The sequence below is a fragment of the Pochonia chlamydosporia genome, chromosome 2 (assembly GCF_001653235.2).
Source record: "Pochonia chlamydosporia 170 chromosome 2, whole genome shotgun sequence".
NCBI lineage: Eukaryota > Fungi > Ascomycota > Sordariomycetes > Hypocreales > Clavicipitaceae > Pochonia > Pochonia chlamydosporia.
This window is the reverse complement of record NC_035791.1, coordinates 5,318,518-5,337,122: the sequence shown is the minus strand read 5'-3', so window position 1 is coordinate 5,337,122 and position 18,605 is coordinate 5,318,518. Positions and strand designations below refer to the sequence as shown.

General features: G+C 51.3%; 4 protein-coding genes across 4 annotated transcripts; 1 reads left to right on the top strand and 3 right to left on the bottom strand.

Moving 5' to 3' along the window:
* Positions 1-14: 14 nt before the first annotated feature.
* On the bottom strand, positions 15-1,172 carry VFPPC_03652 (methylthioribose-1-phosphate isomerase; the record flags this gene model as incomplete). The annotated part of the gene is made up of 1 exon (XM_018283128.1): positions 15-1,172. The coding sequence occupies one exon, from the start codon at positions 1,170-1,172 to the stop codon at positions 15-17; it is 1,158 nt and encodes a 385-aa protein (XP_018147875.1).
* A 485-nt stretch (positions 1,173-1,657) lies between these two features.
* Positions 1,658-6,361, top strand: VFPPC_15686 (TMEM1 family protein; the record flags this gene model as incomplete). The annotated part of the gene is made up of 3 exons (XM_018293439.1): positions 1,658-1,691; positions 1,758-4,585; positions 4,643-6,361. 3 exons carry the CDS (start codon positions 1,658-1,660, stop codon positions 6,359-6,361), a joined length of 4,581 nt encoding a protein of 1,526 aa, XP_018147874.1.
* Positions 6,362-7,765: 1,404 nt separating this feature from the next.
* VFPPC_13503 (bZIP transcription factor) lies at positions 7,766-8,374 on the bottom strand (the record flags this gene model as incomplete). Its single annotated transcript, XM_018291278.1, has 2 exons — positions 7,766-7,934; positions 8,052-8,374. The coding sequence occupies 2 exons, from the start codon at positions 8,372-8,374 to the stop codon at positions 7,766-7,768; spliced, it is 492 nt and encodes a 163-aa protein (XP_018147873.1).
* An 8,518-nt stretch (positions 8,375-16,892) lies between these two features.
* VFPPC_03648 (phosphatidylethanolamine-binding protein) lies at positions 16,893-17,645 on the bottom strand (the record flags this gene model as incomplete). Its single annotated transcript, XM_018283125.1, has 3 exons — positions 16,893-17,085; positions 17,186-17,379; positions 17,439-17,645. The coding sequence occupies 3 exons, from the start codon at positions 17,643-17,645 to the stop codon at positions 16,893-16,895; spliced, it is 594 nt and encodes a 197-aa protein (XP_018147870.1).
* Between the last annotated feature and the right edge of the window lie 960 nt (positions 17,646-18,605).

Below are 18,605 nucleotides of genomic sequence, written 5' to 3'. Positions count from 1 at the left end.
TCTCATAAGTTAGTTCATCCTACAACTTTGGCCCACCGCTCCGGCATAATCTTGCTAAAGTCAAACTGGCCATCCGAACCCTTCTCAACGGCCCCCTTTTCAGTGACAACCGCATCAATAAACTCGGCCGGCGTAACATCAAACGCTGGGTTCCACACTTCAATCCTCTGATCTGCCGTAGCAACTCTGACCTTTGTGCTCTCATCCACGCTTCCATCCGCCTTGATAACTGCACCAGTTACCTGCGTCAACTCCTCCCGCTTCCGCTCCTCAATCCTGATGCCGTCGCCCGTCTCTGTCTCCAAATCAATACTGGTCGTGGGCGCCGCTACCATGAATTTGATACCGTGATGTTTTGCGAGGACTGCGAGCTGATACGTGCCGATCTTGTTGGCGGTGTCGCCGTTGCGAACAACTCGATCGGCGCCGACTATAACGGCAACAATGTTCTTCTCTGCCTTTTTGGTGCGGAACAGCGAAGCAGCCATCGAATCGGTGATCAGGGTGCTGGGAATGCCTTCAAAGACTAGTTCAAAGGCAGTAAGTCGACTGCCCTGGTTGTATGGTCTGGTCTCCGTGCAGAATGCATGTCGTAGCTGGCCATTGGCCTGCAACGTTCGAATAATTCCTAGTGCCGTGCCATGTCCTGAGGTAGCTAGAGAGCCGGTGTTGCAGTGTGTAAGAACGGAGACTGTGTTTTCTGATGTGGCGCCAACTTGAGCCTTGAGCCACTCCGCACCGTGGTCTCCGATGGCGAGGTTCGTTTTGAGATCCTTTTCGAAAATCTTTTCAGCTTCGTCGATGAAACCTTCGATAATGGACTCCTTGGTTTCGCCAGAGGCTCGTATCCGAGCCTTGAGCTGATTAATGGCATTGGTGAGGTCGACGGCAGTGGGACGGCTCTGCTTCAAGTAGTCAAGGGCCTCGTCGATATGCGCAATGACTTGCTCGGGAGTGTTGCCCGCTACGGGTCCCTTGAAAAGCTCAACAGCAAGTCCTAGGCTGGCAACGATGGCAATGGCAGGCGCACCGCGCGTTCGCATGGTGGCGATGCTGTCGAAGGCTTCTTGTCTGGTCGAGACGTCGTCATAGTGGAATTCGTGGGGGAGACGGAGTTGATCGAGGACTTCCAGCTTTCCGCGCGAGTAGCGAACTGCCTGGAGGGTAGACATGGTAGCTACTTGACAAGAAAGAAACTAGTATAAAATAGCAATTGTCAAAGGAGAGAACCAGAACAAGAACAAACTCTGTTGGCAGAGATGGAACCTAAGATTTTGCCCCTCCATGTCGTCTTGAAATCAGGGTCAATGTGGAACAATTCTGCCGCCACCCCGCCATGGCGTCAGCAGTCGTTGGCCGCATCCAAGGGCCAATGAGAGCGCTTCAGTGATGCACCGTGTTGCTCGACAGCGCCATTGCTCTCACCGCCCGGGCACAGGCACCAGACTGCTTTATCGACATGGATCACCAACTCACCCCAAGCTTGGTCTGATCTGGTGTTGTCTCACGCCCCACAAACCGACACCTCCTAACAACCAGCTTTGGAACAGGGGTTGTCACAAAGCTTCGACCACGGACTCCTCCAACCACAAATGATCCTCCATAGACACCACCAGTCACGTACCCGGTTGCCAATGGCAGAATCGACGTATTGGCCATGGAACAGCAGTCATCGACATCGAAAGTGACAGGTAAACCTTGCAGGACATTTGACCCCTTTCGTTTTGCGCCTGGCAAGCCATGCTGACCTACTCTAGTCCAGTACTTTGATCCTCACGATGTGTACAAGCTGCTCGCCCCTGGTCTAGTTCCTCGATTACCATTGCATCATCTTCACTGGCAGTCGCATGCTGGACCTCTCCGATCCATCGACACCTTGCATGTGGACTTGGTGCCAGGAGATGCCACACCGTCGGCCGAACCCGCAGCTTCCAATTCAAGGCGGTCAACCATTGTCTCGCGTGACGATGGCTTCCAGACCCAACAAGTAGGTGGTCAACCTGCTTCGACCGAAAACGATGATAAGCAGACTGCTGTGACCAAGACGTCTTCGTCCGGCCAGCGGCGCCATCAGATTCCCGGCTTGCGCAGCACTCCCTATCTCAAGGTGCTCCTCGTGCGGTGCGACGACAACGATTCCTACAAGGCCACCGTAAGAACAGAGATTCGAGAATGGATCAAGGAACACACGCCGCCGTCGAGCTCATCAAAAAAGGCTAGCAACCAGGAGAAGCACGATGCTTTTGAGTGGCTCATACTGCATGTCGTCATCCCAAACACGACGGCTGCCACCCAACCCCGAAGCAGCGGTAGCAAGGGTGAAAGCGGTTCCGCAGATAAGACGTCCACCGCATCCCGATGGAGAACAGGGTCTACGCCGTTGATGGAAAAGCTCCGATCGGATTTCAACTCGTCCAGCAAAGGGACCCCGGACCGCGTTGCCCAGATCCGCATTGGCATCAACGATGTTCCATACGACCTATTGCCGAGGGTGGTCCCCGCTGTGCCGTCTGGCTACTCGGAGACAGAGCAAGATGCTGCGAATGCATGGAACGAGTTGATGGGAAAATTCAAGACCTTGATTCTCAGCTCTTTTGACATGAGAGTGACTCAGTATGAGGAAGATATCAAAGAAAGGGACGGACAAAGAAGTCTACCGGGCTGGAATTTCTGTACATTCTTCATCCTGAAAGAAGGATTGGCAAGAGGCTTTGAGAATGTCGGTCTTGTCGAGGACGCTCTCGTCGGCTATGACGAGCTCAGCGTTGGGCTTGACACTGTCCTTCGTGAACAAGCCGAGAGCGGAGCGCCAGAGAAACATGGAGGTGCCTTGCTGACATATACGGAGGAACTACAAAAGACAGCCAGACAAGCTCTGGTGGATCTTTCTGGTGATGGCGGCGACGATGAGGCGGAAGATCTGCAAAAGCAAGAAACAGCCAGCACGGACGTCCAAGACATCCCTATCAGCTCGTCGAAAAAAGCCTACCGGGATATGATTCTAGCGAATAAGGTATCGGTGTTTGACTTTAGATGCTACATCTTCTCTAGACAGCTGTCATTGCTCCTGCGCTTGGGAAACGCGTCGGCTACGAGAGAAGAGCTGTTGGCAAAGTTGAAGGACCAGCATGATTCTATTCTCCACGGCGTAGCGCCCCTTTTACCGCCCATGAATAATGATGACGGGCTGGAGAACTTGGCCATGCTCTCCGAAGTGTGCCGACGGACGTTGGAATTCATTCCGTCTATTTCTCAAGTCATGCGCCAGGATATCACCGCCTCATTGCTGAACAATGCCAATTCTAATACCGGAGGGGACACGCAGCTAACAGCCTTGGATCCGTTGCTGCTAGAAACGATAGACAACATGATTGCATCGTTCGCATTTACAGTTGCGCAACAAATTTTGACACAAACGTCGACGAAAGCATTGCCCATCCTGCCAACAATTTTGGCTATGGATGACGGATCGGAGCAAAAGTCGTCTATTCCAGAGCCAAAGACCATGCTACACCCCGCTAGATCTTCCTCGTTGCATGTGCAGACCTCTCCTAGACCACCGCCTAGTCCTGGATTCCCTGGTCCGAATAGGCAGTCAAGCTTTGCCGAGTCTGAATCCCAAAACTCATCCTTCAACAAACTGGGGTTGGAAGAGTTGGCGGCTCGACGGGCAGAGTTATACATGCTGTCAAGAAGCATATTGGAGGGACTGGGAAACAAACGAAGTTGGTCTAATGGATGGGATGAGGCACCGGTGGTCGGCGAACCAGGCTTGGACGGCTTGGAAGATATTAACCTAGATGACGATGACGATACCAAGCCCAGAGAAACGCCTGGTGACAAGGCTGCTGCACCATCAAGTGCGGGAATTGACAATATCGTCCTACGAACCGCTAGCGATAACACAGACGACTTTTACCGCCTACATGAAATTCTGACCCGCAGAGCCATGCAGGACTATTCAGTTGCCAACCACGACCATGCCGTTCAGTCTTGTACAGCCGACTTGGCTGTTCTCAAGGTTCACATGAAGGAATACAAGGCTGCTACGAGAGACTTTGAGCGAGCAACACCATTTTTTGGGCGCAACGGCTGGAGCCTCTTGGAACTATCCCTGCTAATCATGTATTGCCGTTGTCTGAGTGAGCTGAGATCAAACGATCGCTTTGTCGATGTTGCGTTGACCTTGCTAATTAAGTCCTGTGCGGCTGAAAGGGAGAGGAGGGAGCAACGGCCAGTGTTGGGGAAAGTGCAAAAACCTAATGTCCACAATGACTCTCCTGTTAGGGAAGTTGCGGCCAAGCTCTTCGCTCTAGCATCGGAGCCTTCATCCCCGGTCAAGGTTACATTGGCAAGCTTTGTCATGGATGTTTCATTAGAGGGAACACCGGTGTACCACGATGGCAAGGACGGGTGCTCGTTGAACATTTCACTCAGAAGCCTCTTGCCGGAAAAATTACCGGTGGATTCAGCGAAATTGAGACTAACATGTATTGACGGCGGGCCTTGCAGAGATATCAACTTGGAAACCAAAGGAGATGTCATTCTTACTCCGGGTAGGAACACCATCTCTGTTGAGTGTAACGTGAGTGAAGATGTCGATTGCTCTCTGTTGCCATATTTCGTACTAACTTTGATCCAGTCCGTCGTTCCGGGAAGATATCGAGTGAGCCGGCTGGCTCTGGTGTCGGGCCAACTGTTCCTGCACCATGAGCAAGACGCCAACACGTTGTCCCCTCGAAGCAGCAATATTTTCCGGGATCCCGATGTTACCTTATTCCAACGTACCAGTGCTTTGGACGCGCAGCTCACAGCCAGCAAGCACATCAGTCTTGGCAGAAACAATGCACTTGATCTTGTCGTCAGCTCCGGGTGGAACACATTGAAGAGCTGCGATGTGAAAATCCGACCAACAACGGGTGGTCTTCGTCTATTAACAACGGAGGCCAAGTTGGTAGACGAGTCTATAAAGTTCGCGAAACCTCCAGAAGCCGGTGCCGTTTTCTTCGGACCGATGGACGCAGGCTCATCCATTACCGTGCGATTCCCATACTCTATCGAACAAGACCTGGGCGATGTGTCGGTAAGGGTAGAGGCGACATATGAGACAACATCCGGCGGATCATATTATCTGGCAAAGTCCATCATGGTGCCAGTGTCACTTGCTGTGGGGGTGAATGTACAAGATGTGTTCAAGCAAAAGGAGTTGTTCTCACGGTTCAACGTCGAAACAGCATCATCCAGCCCTGTGCGACTATTCAAGAGCGAGCTTGTGGAGTCGGAGCTGTTTGAGACCTCTTTTGGCATCCCGCCAGCGAGCAGCGTCATGGTTTTCCCAAAGCAGCACGCTACACTACTGTATAAAGTCAAACGGAAGGAGGGGGCGAAAGTGGGTGCGCGAGCCGGCAGGACACTGCAGCTCAAGTTATACTACAGCGTGCTACAGACGGAAATAGAGGAGCTGATACAGTCGTCAGTGCTAGAGGGCCTCAAGGGTACACCGCTCGAGTTGTACTCCATGGTCACGGTGGCACGTGTGCTGGAAGAAACAAGAAACGGGCTACAGGCGCACGACCTAGAACGAGCAGCACTGGTTGGCCAAGTCACGACTTCGTATCTCGAAAACGTCCCGTGGGCACATTACCTGCGCGGGCTCGGCTCCATACCCGGCACGACGGACGACGCAACAGCAAGATTGGCCGAGTTCCTCGACGACTGGCAGAAGAAGCACGCTCGCATGACCATACCAACACGCACCCCATTGGAGCCATCGTCGCTCACCATCCCAGTTGAGATCCCGTCCCTCTCCGTCGTACACACGGCCGACATGCGCATCGACCACTCCCTCCTCGACCACCTGGCTGGTTCTCCCTCGGCCGGCCCTCCCGCCGCCTCCGTGAACCAGGTGCTCCCCACGACGCTTCATCTCAAATGGACACGCATCTGGGACACAGACGCCGTGGCCCGCGAAGACGAAGAGTTCAGCTATGAAGTCACGGCCCCCAGCGACGCTTGGTTGATTGGCGGTCGTCGAAAGGGCCACTTTGTGATACCAGGCGGCAAGACACCCAGCGCCATGTCCTCAACCGCAGAGACGGAAGCCGAAATCCCGCTTGTCCTCATCCCCCAGCGGGAGGGATACCTGCCATACCCAGCCGTGGAAATTAAGGAAGTCCCATCAACAGACGGCCGAGTCCCACCCCCATGTGAAGTCGACTTCAGAAACTTAGGAGAAACGGTGAGAGTCGTCAGCGAGCGCAAGAGCGTAACAGTCAGCCTAGACGCCAGTGGTCCAGGCGGCGGACCACTGGTCTTTGAGACGGAAGGATTGCATAGACAAAAGGGCAGGATAGTAGCGTAAACAATTCACATTGTACTTCATCCCTATCTTACCAACGTGCCCTACCTCAACGGCGTCCGTAAACGAACAATCCACACCCAACAAAGTTACACATCGAAAAATATAACTGACCACACTACATTCTAGAAGGCCTGATATCTGACAGGGCGTGTGCACGATCCAAGACCCAGGTACTCGTTGTCTGTGCTGCTCGTCTCCAGGACCCAGGTAGAAGTTACATCCACCGGAGTATCAGACCAAGCCGCGGTGTATGATGTTTGAAATGACTCAGTGATTCAGATTTACGATGTGATGCCATTGGTTTAGATACGAGCTTACTTCCATTGCGCTGTTGAGCTATACGACCGGAGGACGGGTACTAATGGAAAATCGCATACATTTTGACACGGCACATTTGACAGAATTTTTTTAAATCAAGTGATATTTTATTGCTTTTTAGCTGCACAAAAACTCACTTTGCAGTTCAGACAAGCCCACTGCTGCTGTCTGGTACCATATGCCATGGGGGAATTATATCCATGGTGCCATGCCCTTTTTGTCTTCATGCTGCCCACCTCTCATGAGCCTGAAGCTGAACCTGTCCGCGCCCCTATCTAACGTTTCTTGATGCATAAAAACAAAAGTGACCGAGGCCCAGGCCCAGAGCGTCCCATGTCTCGCTTCCCGTAAAACGCCTAACAATATGCTTGCCATACGACCCTTGTTCCGTAGTGTCCCACGTATAAATGAGTTGACGGCTGTTCCAACAAGGAGAGAATCAACTAAAGCAAAGTTGCTGATCAAAGAAGAAGAAAAAAAAGATAGGACGGTCAGAGTCGCCTGTTCAGAATGATATCGGCTAAAGAACACAATACTACGGCGGGCAAATTGCCATGGCCGTAGCTTTCCCCGATTTTGGTTGGCAAGGACATCTGTCGCAAGCCGGCCAGTGTCGCCGATGTTGTGCTGTGCTCCGCCATGCCGTGGCTAGTGTACAATGAAGGGTAACAGTTTTGTCAAAAGAAAAATTGTGTCCGAGGGGCTATTAGATGGCGATGCGCTTCGTGGCTAGGCCCTTGACCGACATGCGAGATGAAAAATATGATAAAAGGGGTGACTCGTTGGCTTGGGTATCATGCCTATAAAAGGACCAGTGTTGAAGCCAAATAGGGAAGATGATGACACTGATTATTCAGTGGTTTCGTTACTCGTGGTAAAGGATTGAACATAACGACTTGGGTCGTTGTATGCAGGGGAAGAATTGGTTCGAGGCCAGCCGAATCCGCGTCCACGGAATGCATATGCAAAAGCGTCGTCTCGTACTTCGGTTATGAAATATTGCTGTCCTCTTCTCTTTATGGGTGGAATTAATATGCGGCACTTCGCCCTCAAATCGTGGCCGCGTTGCACATATCCTCCCAGTACTCATTTCTTTACGCGGCTACCGGAGGCAGTTATCTTGGTAGTGCTCATGAGGTCGCCGATGTACTTTTGCAAGAACTTGTTGTTGTTATCGAGTTTGTCGTGTTCCTCGCGCACTGCTTCTATGCGGTTGAAAATAGTTATGAGCGAGTCTTGCAATGCTTTAGCATGCCTGGATTCAGTTAGCTGACAGCTCGTGGGGCTGCGCAGTGTTTTGTGGACGTTGAAGTGGGCAATTGCCTCTCCATATGGTCTTGTTCCAGCTGCGAGTAGAATAGAGTATTCTTACCTTCGCATTTCTTCCCTTGCTTCTTTTCCAAGTCGGTCAATATCTTCGCTGGTGCGACGTGGGCTCATGGCTCTGACATCATCGGGGCCAAAATGAGCCTCAACTGGACCAACTTCGGAGCTGTCGCGGGGAACTACCAATGGGCCACTACTCTTTCGACTAGGTAATCGTGGGCGAGTGGGAATGGGTTGGTGAATTACAGGCTGACTGGTGTCAGGCTCATTGTTTTCCGATGTGGTAGTTGACACTGAGGAATCGGATCGTTCGATGGGATGTGTGTGGCTGCTGTAGCCATTAGACTGTAGATCGTTGTCGTCTGACATGACCACGGAACAAATTTATTATGGTGATCGCGTAAGGTGAGCCTTTAATGTGATTGTGACATATATCGCCGTAGCTGTCGGCTGGAGAAGTCGTTGCTCGGCTGCGGTAAAAAGGCGTTGCTGGAACGTGTTGTCGTGTTGGCCCACGGTGAGATCAAATATGCCCACAAAAACTCTGTGCAAGGGACACGAGAGCGGAGATGACGTCGAGCCTGAAGAATATTAAGCCGCTCGCGTACCTAGTGGTCGAGGGAAACGAGAAAGAGACGAAAAAAAAAAAGGGAACAAGATTAAGCTCGCAAATGCAAAATAAAGTGCTTTGCAGAGTCTTTGCACCCGTCCAGGACGTTGCCTTTTGATCAGCGCGAGGAACGGTGGAAACGAATCTGGTGGTTGAAGATAGGAGGGAGGAAGACGATGGTGGCGGTGGTTGAAGAACGAGGGTCGTGGATGGCGGTAGTGCACGAGAAGAAGGGAGGACCGTGGATAAAAGGAATTTGGCGGCTGGCAGACCCAAAGACCAGCCAGTGAACTGCTCAAGTGGCCAGTCGAAGGTCTGGTGCTCTTGGGGGTGTGTGCAGGCGGTGATGGGACGGATTGAACAAGCACACATTGAATGCTCGTTGGGGACCACAGAAATGGACAGACACACTGACTGACTGACAACGGTGGGCGAATTGAACATGAACCCTGCCAGGCCCGACTTCACTTGACTCGAATTCGACATGGACCAGACATGGACAGACGAAACCCTCCGTCTCTGGCAGGCCACCGTCATGTCGACTGGAGCCAGCGGGCGGGTAGCGGCCAAAGGGGCCCACGGTGCTCCATACAGTGGACGAATGCCCAGCACAGTGAACACTTGGGCAGATTCACTGAGTGACTGCCCTGGCCTGGTCTGACGCTGATTAGGTTCGAAGGGGGTCGGACCGGGACATGGACCAAACTGCACTTGGCGTGGATTGACATTCAAAAACGACACCAATTGGACCGACCACAGGAAATGACGGAAGAGGTTGACCCAAGGACGATGGTACGAAGTTCAGTTCGCAGAGTCCCTGCGACCGAACAGCCGGTACAAGTGCAAAGAGCTTCCAACGGTACACCGTCACGATCTGATGGTGGGGCGGTACCTTCCCTGGTCAAGGCTCCAACTCACTCTCGCCTTCCATTGCAAACATTGAAGTCATTCAAGTACCAGACCTGACCTCACCAGCAAGGGTGGGGGTGTGGGGCTCGGATTGACACTAGGCATCACAGAGGGACCAGAATGCAGGAAGGGACAGGAAGAAAGAAACATTGAAGACACCAGCCTGGCTTGGCTGGCCTGGCACACTAGCAGCATGGGCATCTCAGAACGGAGAGACACTGGACCAACAGTGACGTCTGGTTCTCTAACGAGCATCCTGAGGCGCTACTGGGGGTTGGTCTGGTGCTACGTACTTGCCAGGATGAGTGAGTGAGTGCATTTGATGGCATGGCATGGGGGTGCCACCTGGTTATGCCAGCCTGGTGTCCCAATGTCCCTCTCCTAATGTCAATCCACCAGAATCACGTCAATCCGGAGAACAGGAGTTCGACGGCCCTGCCTACCGGTACGGTGGTGTACAATGAGAATTCACGGCAATAAGCATTCATCTCAGGGACAATGATTGATTTGATCCAAATTCCAAACTCACCAAATCTCCGGAAAACACGTCCACCAGACATCCACCAGATGTCCACTTCAGCCCGGCCTCGGCCACGAGCCTCTGAAGCATCTGAGGGCTGTGTGTGGTGAGTGATCAATCATGAGCCCTGCAACCGTCTGGTCTGGTCCATCATTCATCAACAAGACCCGTCAAGCGTTATTTACATCTGCGCCGAACTAATTGGTCGGTTCATCATGTCATGTCTGTTACACTTCTTTGCTTAAACCGTGCAATGGACGGATGATCCTTCTTGGCCATGGCCAACATCAACCACTGCAAGCAAATGGTTGGTTGAGGAACACCAGCAGACATACGCAGACATACGCAGACATACGCTTGGTAAAATTGGACAGGATACAACGAATAGCACCAGTCTTTCTCATCAGAATGGTGACAGTGCTGCCACCCATACAACGAGCACTGGCCATGAATGAAATGCTGTTGGCCGCGACACAACAACACCGACATGCCATGCAGGTCTTTGTCATCTGTCGTCGTTTGATTTTTTCCCACACCAGTGTTGCAGGCAGACTGGAGATAAACCGTCAGGCATTTGATATTTTCAGGGACCAAGCCACCTCACTTTGGCTGCCCCAGATGACCCCCAATATTGACAGGCAAGCCATCCCGCCCATGGTTCGCAAACCGCCGATATGTTGACCGCTTGCCATAATCTGACGTTGCATGTGGCAGTCAGTAGAGCTGAAGTCGGGAGCTTCTCGAATCAGCCTGATTTTGTGGTACTTCGTCAAGTCTGGTCTTGCTGGCCTTATTCGTTTATTTATTTATTTTCTTTTTGGTTTGTTACGTTTTTTCTTTTTCTTGTTTTTTTCGTCGTTGTGAGCCCGGGGACTGTGGCTCTCTGTAACCCCAAAGTGAGCAAATGTGTCGGAAAATTCTGGCTCTCGGTTCAGTCTCAAGCAGCATTGCACAGTCGTTCCGTAGCCAAGCGGCCAGTGAGGTGCAGCAAGAGTCATGAACATGCAATCATTCGTGTTTCGCTGCATGGCCTTACTCCGTACCCCTTTCCAAGTGACGCTGCTCTTCTTTTTTCGCCTGTTCTTATTACGCTGTGGCATGGCCACTCAATGCTCCCTGCGATCACCATTGACAATTTTGGTGCCATGCAAAATGGGTGTGGTTGCCAGAGCACTGAACTGATATTGGCATGAGCCTGGCGTGGGTGGTGGCTAAGTGACAGGCAAAGGTTGGCGGTCAGCTGAGTGCTGAGGCACAACCTGAGAGCTTGCCGATTGTTGGCACCGTCAAGTATGTAGGAAGTATTTGGAAGGGCTTGTCAAGGTGATGGGTCTTTTTTTCTCTCTCAAAGCTTCTCTCAAAGAAAAAGAATATTATTGATATGGGCTGTAAGGACTTTGAGTGCTGACAGGCAATGAGTATCGGTAGTCCTGGACTTTCTTTTTCCCTGCCGTACGCTATTATTCATTCTGATTGCTTTTCTTGCTGGCTTCATAGCAGGTCAGTTGCTAGGCCGGAGAATCAATATCGTAGCGCACCAACCGGAAGGCACTCTCTGGAGCTTTGATTGTGATGACATGTTGGAGCATCAAACACTGTTAAAGCCAGCATTTTGAAAAGAAACGGAAATCCGGAATTACCACCATTGTTCCAAGTAAAATATCACTTGAGAAGCAAAAACTCGCCGGGAAGTGGAGGCCAACCAAACGGAGGCGCCTCAAATGTGTGGGATATTTGGTATTGAGATAGTCCCCTTTGACGAATGAAGTTCTCAAGGGATCCAAGTTGGGACTGGCGGTGGGCAACAGCCTGGCACTTCTCGTCACGAAGGACAGGGATAAGAGAAGGGTTGTGCTCCGTTGGGGGGTGGTCGGGGTGTGGACAAGCGGAGGAAGACCCTTTGGCGTTCTAGGAAGATGACGATAGGCTGTCGCCGTTTTTTAGATGCTGGATCGGCGTCTGGCGCTGTACTGAGTTTGGACGTCATGAGCGCATTTTGGACAAGGACTCGTGATTGCGTCTCAAATGATTGACTTGAACGTCCTGTGGAAGCACCTGTAGAAGCGAAGCATGATGAATTGGAGAAGAGGCAAAGCTCAACTGGCCCCATCCTCCAGTTCTTTGACCTAAGAACCTCACAGTCGTTGAATCGTCATGGCGACATCATAACCAAGCGTTTGGTCGTCACCATCGTACCGCCTCCTTCGTAGTATGATATGGGTCGGCGTTTGAAGTTCACTTTGGCCAAAGAAATCTTCCAGAACAATGAATTGAGAGCATGTCAGACATGACAAATGGCGCGGCCGGTTGGTATGCCATGACTGTTGTGTGCTGGGCCTTGTCACAATGGAGAGATCTGGGCAGAGTTGCCAATAGTTTTTCTTTCTTGCACATCAAGCGCTGTTGCCAAAGGGCCCTGTTGTGTGCTTCCAGCCTCGCCCTCTTCCACCAGTTTTGTCTGGTGTAAGTTGTCTGGTTGACTGTTGACCATACAGCTTTGCACCAAAACTTGCCTTCCATTAGTACTGTATCAAAGGCAGTCCAGGAGAATTTGATTCTTGTTTCCAGCCCATTCGCCGTTGCCGTGCAAAGCTAGGTCCATGCTGCATTCTCGTGATGCTAGTCCGCCTCAAAGGATCCCGTCAATGGTGATTTGGTGTTTTTAAGTCCCACAGTGCCCAGCCCGAGGATCCCCAGCCGAAAGCAAGTGCTGCAAACCGGCATTATCAGGAGGGTGATAGGCGGAAGACGGAAGAGGTGAAGTTATTGGTAAAAGGGCCCAAACAGCCCCCGTCTCCATTTCTCAGTCATCGTCTCGGCGATCACGAACCGTGCATAGCCTGTCAGAGGCATCGTTGGCCGGCCGGATGGGTATTTCACCACATCACGACGAAAACAAAGAGATCAGCGGGTTGTGACGCCATAGGCGCCCCGGCCTTGAGGCCCCTGCATACAAGGGCCACACACACCAGTTGACCGGTCCTCGAAATGGACATGGTCGATTGACCCTTGCCGGACGCCACACGATGCATGCCTTGCACTGTGCAGCACCTCCAGGGTCAACATGCTGCTGCAGGATGGCGACCAGGCCGCGTGAGGGTCCAACTGGGCCTACAGTGGGCATTGAAAGAGACAAGACGGCCCCAAAGCTTTGAGGGGGAGGAAACAAGTCTGGTATTTTTGTGGCACGAGTTGGCTGAGGTTTGACAAGAGGCTCCAGATGTCACCACCAAAGCTTGACGGCTCGCCACGAGTCTCCCCTGTCGGTGATGTTGCAGCCTGCAGATGGGTTCATGATCCCGTGACTGTCATCCAACTTCCTTTGACCAGGCAGCTGGCAACAGCGGTCAGTCACGGCAGGTGGTGCTCACGAGCAACTTGACTCTGGGTGCAGACTGCACATGCATGGAACTACTTGCTTGGGCACATACTAGGTACCTAGGTACCTACCTAGGTAGGTACGTACGCACATTATTTAGGTGCCAAGTGCCTACGAGCCATTGAAAATGGAAAGAGCCACCGGCGACATTGGGACTGACACAGCTCGAGAGGATCCAACTTGGGTCGGAAAGAATGACTCTGGTGGTTCAGCAGGCAAAATGAGGCAACAGCTCGGTCTAGCATCCACATGCCTGCCAATCTTCTGCGCTTCCTTGTGTACTTCGTAAAGACCTTGCCACAGCGGGGTGTGTCCTCCAACATGACGGTCAGCCTCAAGTACTGGTGCCTGGCTCTTTCGAGGTCCCCACACCTCACCAGACACCTCACCAAGCACGTCTGTCCAACAAGATACTAGCAAGACTCGAACGTTGCATCTCAGACCTCAACAGCCTTAAAACTCCAGCAACACTGCGCACATGACCACTGTGCATGGTTCGCCCTCACCATCTCAGGGCTCCGATCGCCTGTTCTCCGTTCCAACCGCAGTAAACAAGTCCCCATCGACGCAGTTGTCGCGTCGCCTGTTCTCTGGCTGTCCCCAGGCACAGCTGCAAGAGCTCCGCGAGCGAGACCAGAATTCTCCGTTTTGCACTATTGCGCTGTCCTTTACGATCCTTCAGTCCAATGGAGCTTCACCTGTGACAGACGTACGGTGTATTGTTGGGCACAAATCCGGGCCTGAAGAATGCGAAAGCTTGGCGGGTCACACTTGATTCCTACAGGTGATCTGCTCTCCAATCGCAAATTTCCTGTTGAGCTTTAAGACTGTACTCCGTACAGTAGTCTAACATTATCTCTGCTTGCTTACTGCAACATGCAGTCCAAATTATTTCTTATTATCCTGTGTTGATGCGGAGCCGGCAGTGCTTGTTCGACTCAGACCAACACCGGCCCCCGAATACAGCAATTTTCCAGATGCCGCGGAAACGACAAACCTTGCTTTTTAGAAGCAGCCTACTTTCCAATCTTTGTCTTCCAAGAACCGCGGAGCAAAATCCTACGACCCGTTCTGCCGTTGCACATGAGCCAAGCGGGGATAATGAAATTAGCATTCAAAAAATCGCTATCAAACGAAATGGGGCCCCCGGTTTATCCTCATCTTGAGGGTGGTTCTCATATTGCCAAGCTACCCATGCCATGCCACCATACCCCTAACCTGCTTGCGCTCTGCTCAGAGCCCTGCCGCAATCTCAGACGATTGACTCTCCCGGCACCGAGTTCTGGGGAGTATCAGGCCGGTGGGTAACCAGTCAGGAGCTCGTGTTCTCGCAAAATTCCTTTTGAAGGGGAATGGGACATGGACTTCCCCCCACCCGTCCTGTTGCCCCTGGCGGCCCACTTGATGTCATGGATCGACACTCCTCCGTGTGCAACGGTTGATGGAAACGGTGCAGAGCTGAGAAACGCTACTCCGTACTCCATACATTGATGCCGCCGTCTTATTATTCCTGCGTCTTTTTCATCTGTCCAAGCATATCGAAGCTGTTAAGTTTGCCACCTGCGACGGCACATGGCATGAAATGGGTTGACAGCCTCACATTGTCTCAAGCCGTGGCGTCATTCAAGCCAGATTTTTATTGTGGAATACTTTGAAAGGCAGCCGGCAGGCGCCGATTCTTGCCAACGACATATCGAAGCCCGTTGCCCAGAGTAAGCCTCGTTTACACAAGTCCATCAGGCATTATGACAATGACGTGTGCTTGTCACGGCAAAGTGCACTGAGGCTTGGCGATCGGCACAGGCAGAGCATACCATACCAGTACAGACTTCATGGAAGGTTGGTGTGGAATGATGACCAGAATTGCGATGTGCATGAGGCTATCACCTCCCAGGAAACCAGAGCCGTTCCCAAAGCCAGGATGGTTTGATTAAAGACTTGGCTGTTTAATCCCCATTGAAAGAAACTTTGACGAATGCGAGGGATGGAAGTGGTTTGCAGAAACAGAAAGTCACGGTTAGCCATAATCACACACAGTACGAATGTTGTCAGGTTGATGTTTATAGAAACTTGAACACCCTCAACGTCACCGCCGGAGCAGCCTCCTCACTCTTTGTTGCTTCTTACACGGGCGAAACAAACTTGATTACCGATCGACGGCCGAGGTGTGCCGGCCACCCAGTCCGTGCAAATGCACGGCAGTCACCAATTGTTTTGCAATCGTTGCACTTGTGAGCGGGGTGTTTACCGGTATGTAGGCCATTGTCTACGGAGTATTCATGGCCCATCAGAGCTTGTCACCAAACGACGGCATCGTGTAGCAATCTATACAGCCGCACGTGTCTTCACGCTCTGCGTTTTGTCCTTGGGCATTTATAATTTGCACGCAAGCAATGCAAACTACCTGCACCCCAGTGCGGCTCTCATGCTGATCGGTTGTTTTACATTCGCTAGCTTCGCACAGGGAAGCTAATGGACCAATTCTGTGTCTCGATAAGCCGGACGTAGCACGAGATCGGCTTTCTTAGCTGTCAGGTGAAACACCCGCATCCTCGACATCTTGCACATCACACGGCTGCTGAAGACTAGCAATCTCATAAGTCATGCAGTTGCATCTGTTGTTGTGGATTAGTATGAGTGCAGGACGCACGAAACCGTGGAGCCAGGCAACTACCAATGGGGGAGAGGGGATGTTGGGCATAACAAAACACGTTTAGGCGCGATGCGCTCCAGATGTGCATGTATTGTTCTCCGCCTCCTCTGGCGGTAAGCTCGGACGACATTCAAATGGCCGTTGCCTTTTTTAGCACCCCGATAGTTTGTCTTTGTCGGTGTGGATGGTGATGGTTATGTCGAATTCTCATGTTGCGTGCTCCAGCGTAACCCTTGAACATGTCGATACCAAAATGAAGATCGCGGACAAAATGGATCTTAGAATTGAAAATACCATACTAGACCAGAGATTCCGATGTGGACATCTGTCTTTATCTTGACGGCTGGTAACTTTGAATAACCCTTTCGTCACTTGGATGTTGGCTTACTCAACTTCAGTCACCTTTGCGGCGCTGATACCTTTCCTCGAGCCGTTGAACTTGAATACATTACCAGTCATATTGACACTGACTCACCGCCACGCGTTCAGGATCAACTACACCGTCTGCGAGACATGGCTTAACATGGATTACAGCCACTGTTAAATGCCATCATGTTCTCAGCTTGGGCGCGGGGTTCTAAACAGCGCCCAATATCGTCACATTGTTGTTCCTAAGACCCGTCATATATCACTATTCTATCGGCACATCTTGCTTTGATCAATTCCACGTGGCAAATCTCTGCACCAGCAACCTTGTAGACATGGTCAGTTGCAGCATATCATTTCATGATTGCGGTCGTCGCACTATGTATATGACACATGATACCTCATACCTCGCGTATGGCATTTCTTTTCTATTCCAACTCCCTCTGTACGTTATTCTTGCCATCCATCACCAGCACCCAACATCCAGTTCATACCCACCAGTTTCAAGCCGTGTCTTGTAATAAACGTAGCCGTATTAAATGACCTTCTTTGCACAAACTCTTCACCGCCAACGTCTTCCTTGGAGAGCGACAAGCCATGCGGTTCCCTAAACAGAAGGAACAGATATCTATGCGGGCGAGAACTATTTCAACACGTTAGCTCATTCATATCTCAGACACCCTTTTCGTAACTCTCCATAAAACCAGAGACAATAGAGTATCCATCAACAGGCATAAACATACTCATCCTTTGGCCCCGGAGCAAGATACTCTGTCAAAGCAGGCTTCGTCTCGCCAACCACGCCATCCACATCCCGCAGAGGCTGCAAGCCCGGCAGGACCCAGTGTCTCCAAAACGCAAACTTGGGGTCATCCGGCGTAGGGGCATCAGGATCAACCAGCATCAACATGTAGGACGTATCAATAGATGCTTCAGGCTACCAGGATTCATCAGCTTTTGCCATTCGTGGAGTGAAAATGAAGTCAAGTTAAATACCTCTGGGTCAAACTGCACCGACGGCGCCTTCTTCACCTCGGTCACGCGAAATAAATTCCCTAAATCGACTTGCTTCCCATCATAAAGGATTGATAGTTGGGTAGTGGGCCGGAAATCTCGGGGTATGAGAGTCGCGGCGCTACCCGGGACGAGACTTGCCCGGGCGAGCGAATCGGACAGCGCTTGGGCGTGGAAACTGAGGCTCATGATGGATCTGGGCCGGGTATCACATACGGCAACTTTCAAAAGTAGAAAAGGGAATTTCAATACGTGAGAAATCGGAGAGGAGGCTGGTTTTTGAAGGACAGAGGTCATAGGCAAGTGGTGCGCTTACAAGTGGTGAAGTACCCGGTTTTGAGGGCTGTGAGTGGTGGAAGAATTCATCCGCAAAGGCACCGCTTTACTTGTTGAGGCGGCATGATGCGCTGATGGCGCCATGGGAGGGCTGTATAAAATCTTGGGAAGCTGCAGGGAAATTGCAATTATTAATGAAAGGTTACTGTGCAGTGGGAAAGGTGTGTTGTGAAAGTGATGTTGTACGAGGAATGCTTGAGTTGAAACAAGCTGATTTCCTATTTGGATTGGTGCAACGCGCTTCATTGGTGGGCGATAAAAAGCACAATTTGGACATTAAAAACTTGTTATCTGGCAGTGGATCTGGTATGGGTGATGTTATTATGAGTTATAGGACTAGACGGTATTTGGATACTTGAGATAAGGGTTTTGTATTAATAGTAGTTGCATGGGAAGAAAAAAAGTCTCCGATGGTTTTGGTGCAGGGTAAATGGGTTAGTGAAGATGCGCTTCTTCCCCGCATTTGAAGCGTGAGAGTGAGAGCGAGGTGAGGTGCAGTGTCGGGGTAATGAAGCCCGGTGGCGTTTGTTGCCGTGAGTTTGTTATGCGACGGTGTTGGGACGAGCACTTGAAGGATATGAGATGGGCTTGAGACGAAATAATTAGACTAATGCACATGCTGAGTGAGCATATCTGATAGATGAGGGACAGCCAATACCATCTCGTGCTATGAGCCACGCATGAATCGAGAATATCACTGCCGACTTCAGATCCCACAACAGTTCCAATCTACAAGATACAAAGATAGAACCCTCCGCACCAGGGCGTCAACGGCGGCAACCCTTGCTCCCTCTTATCACAATCAATATCACA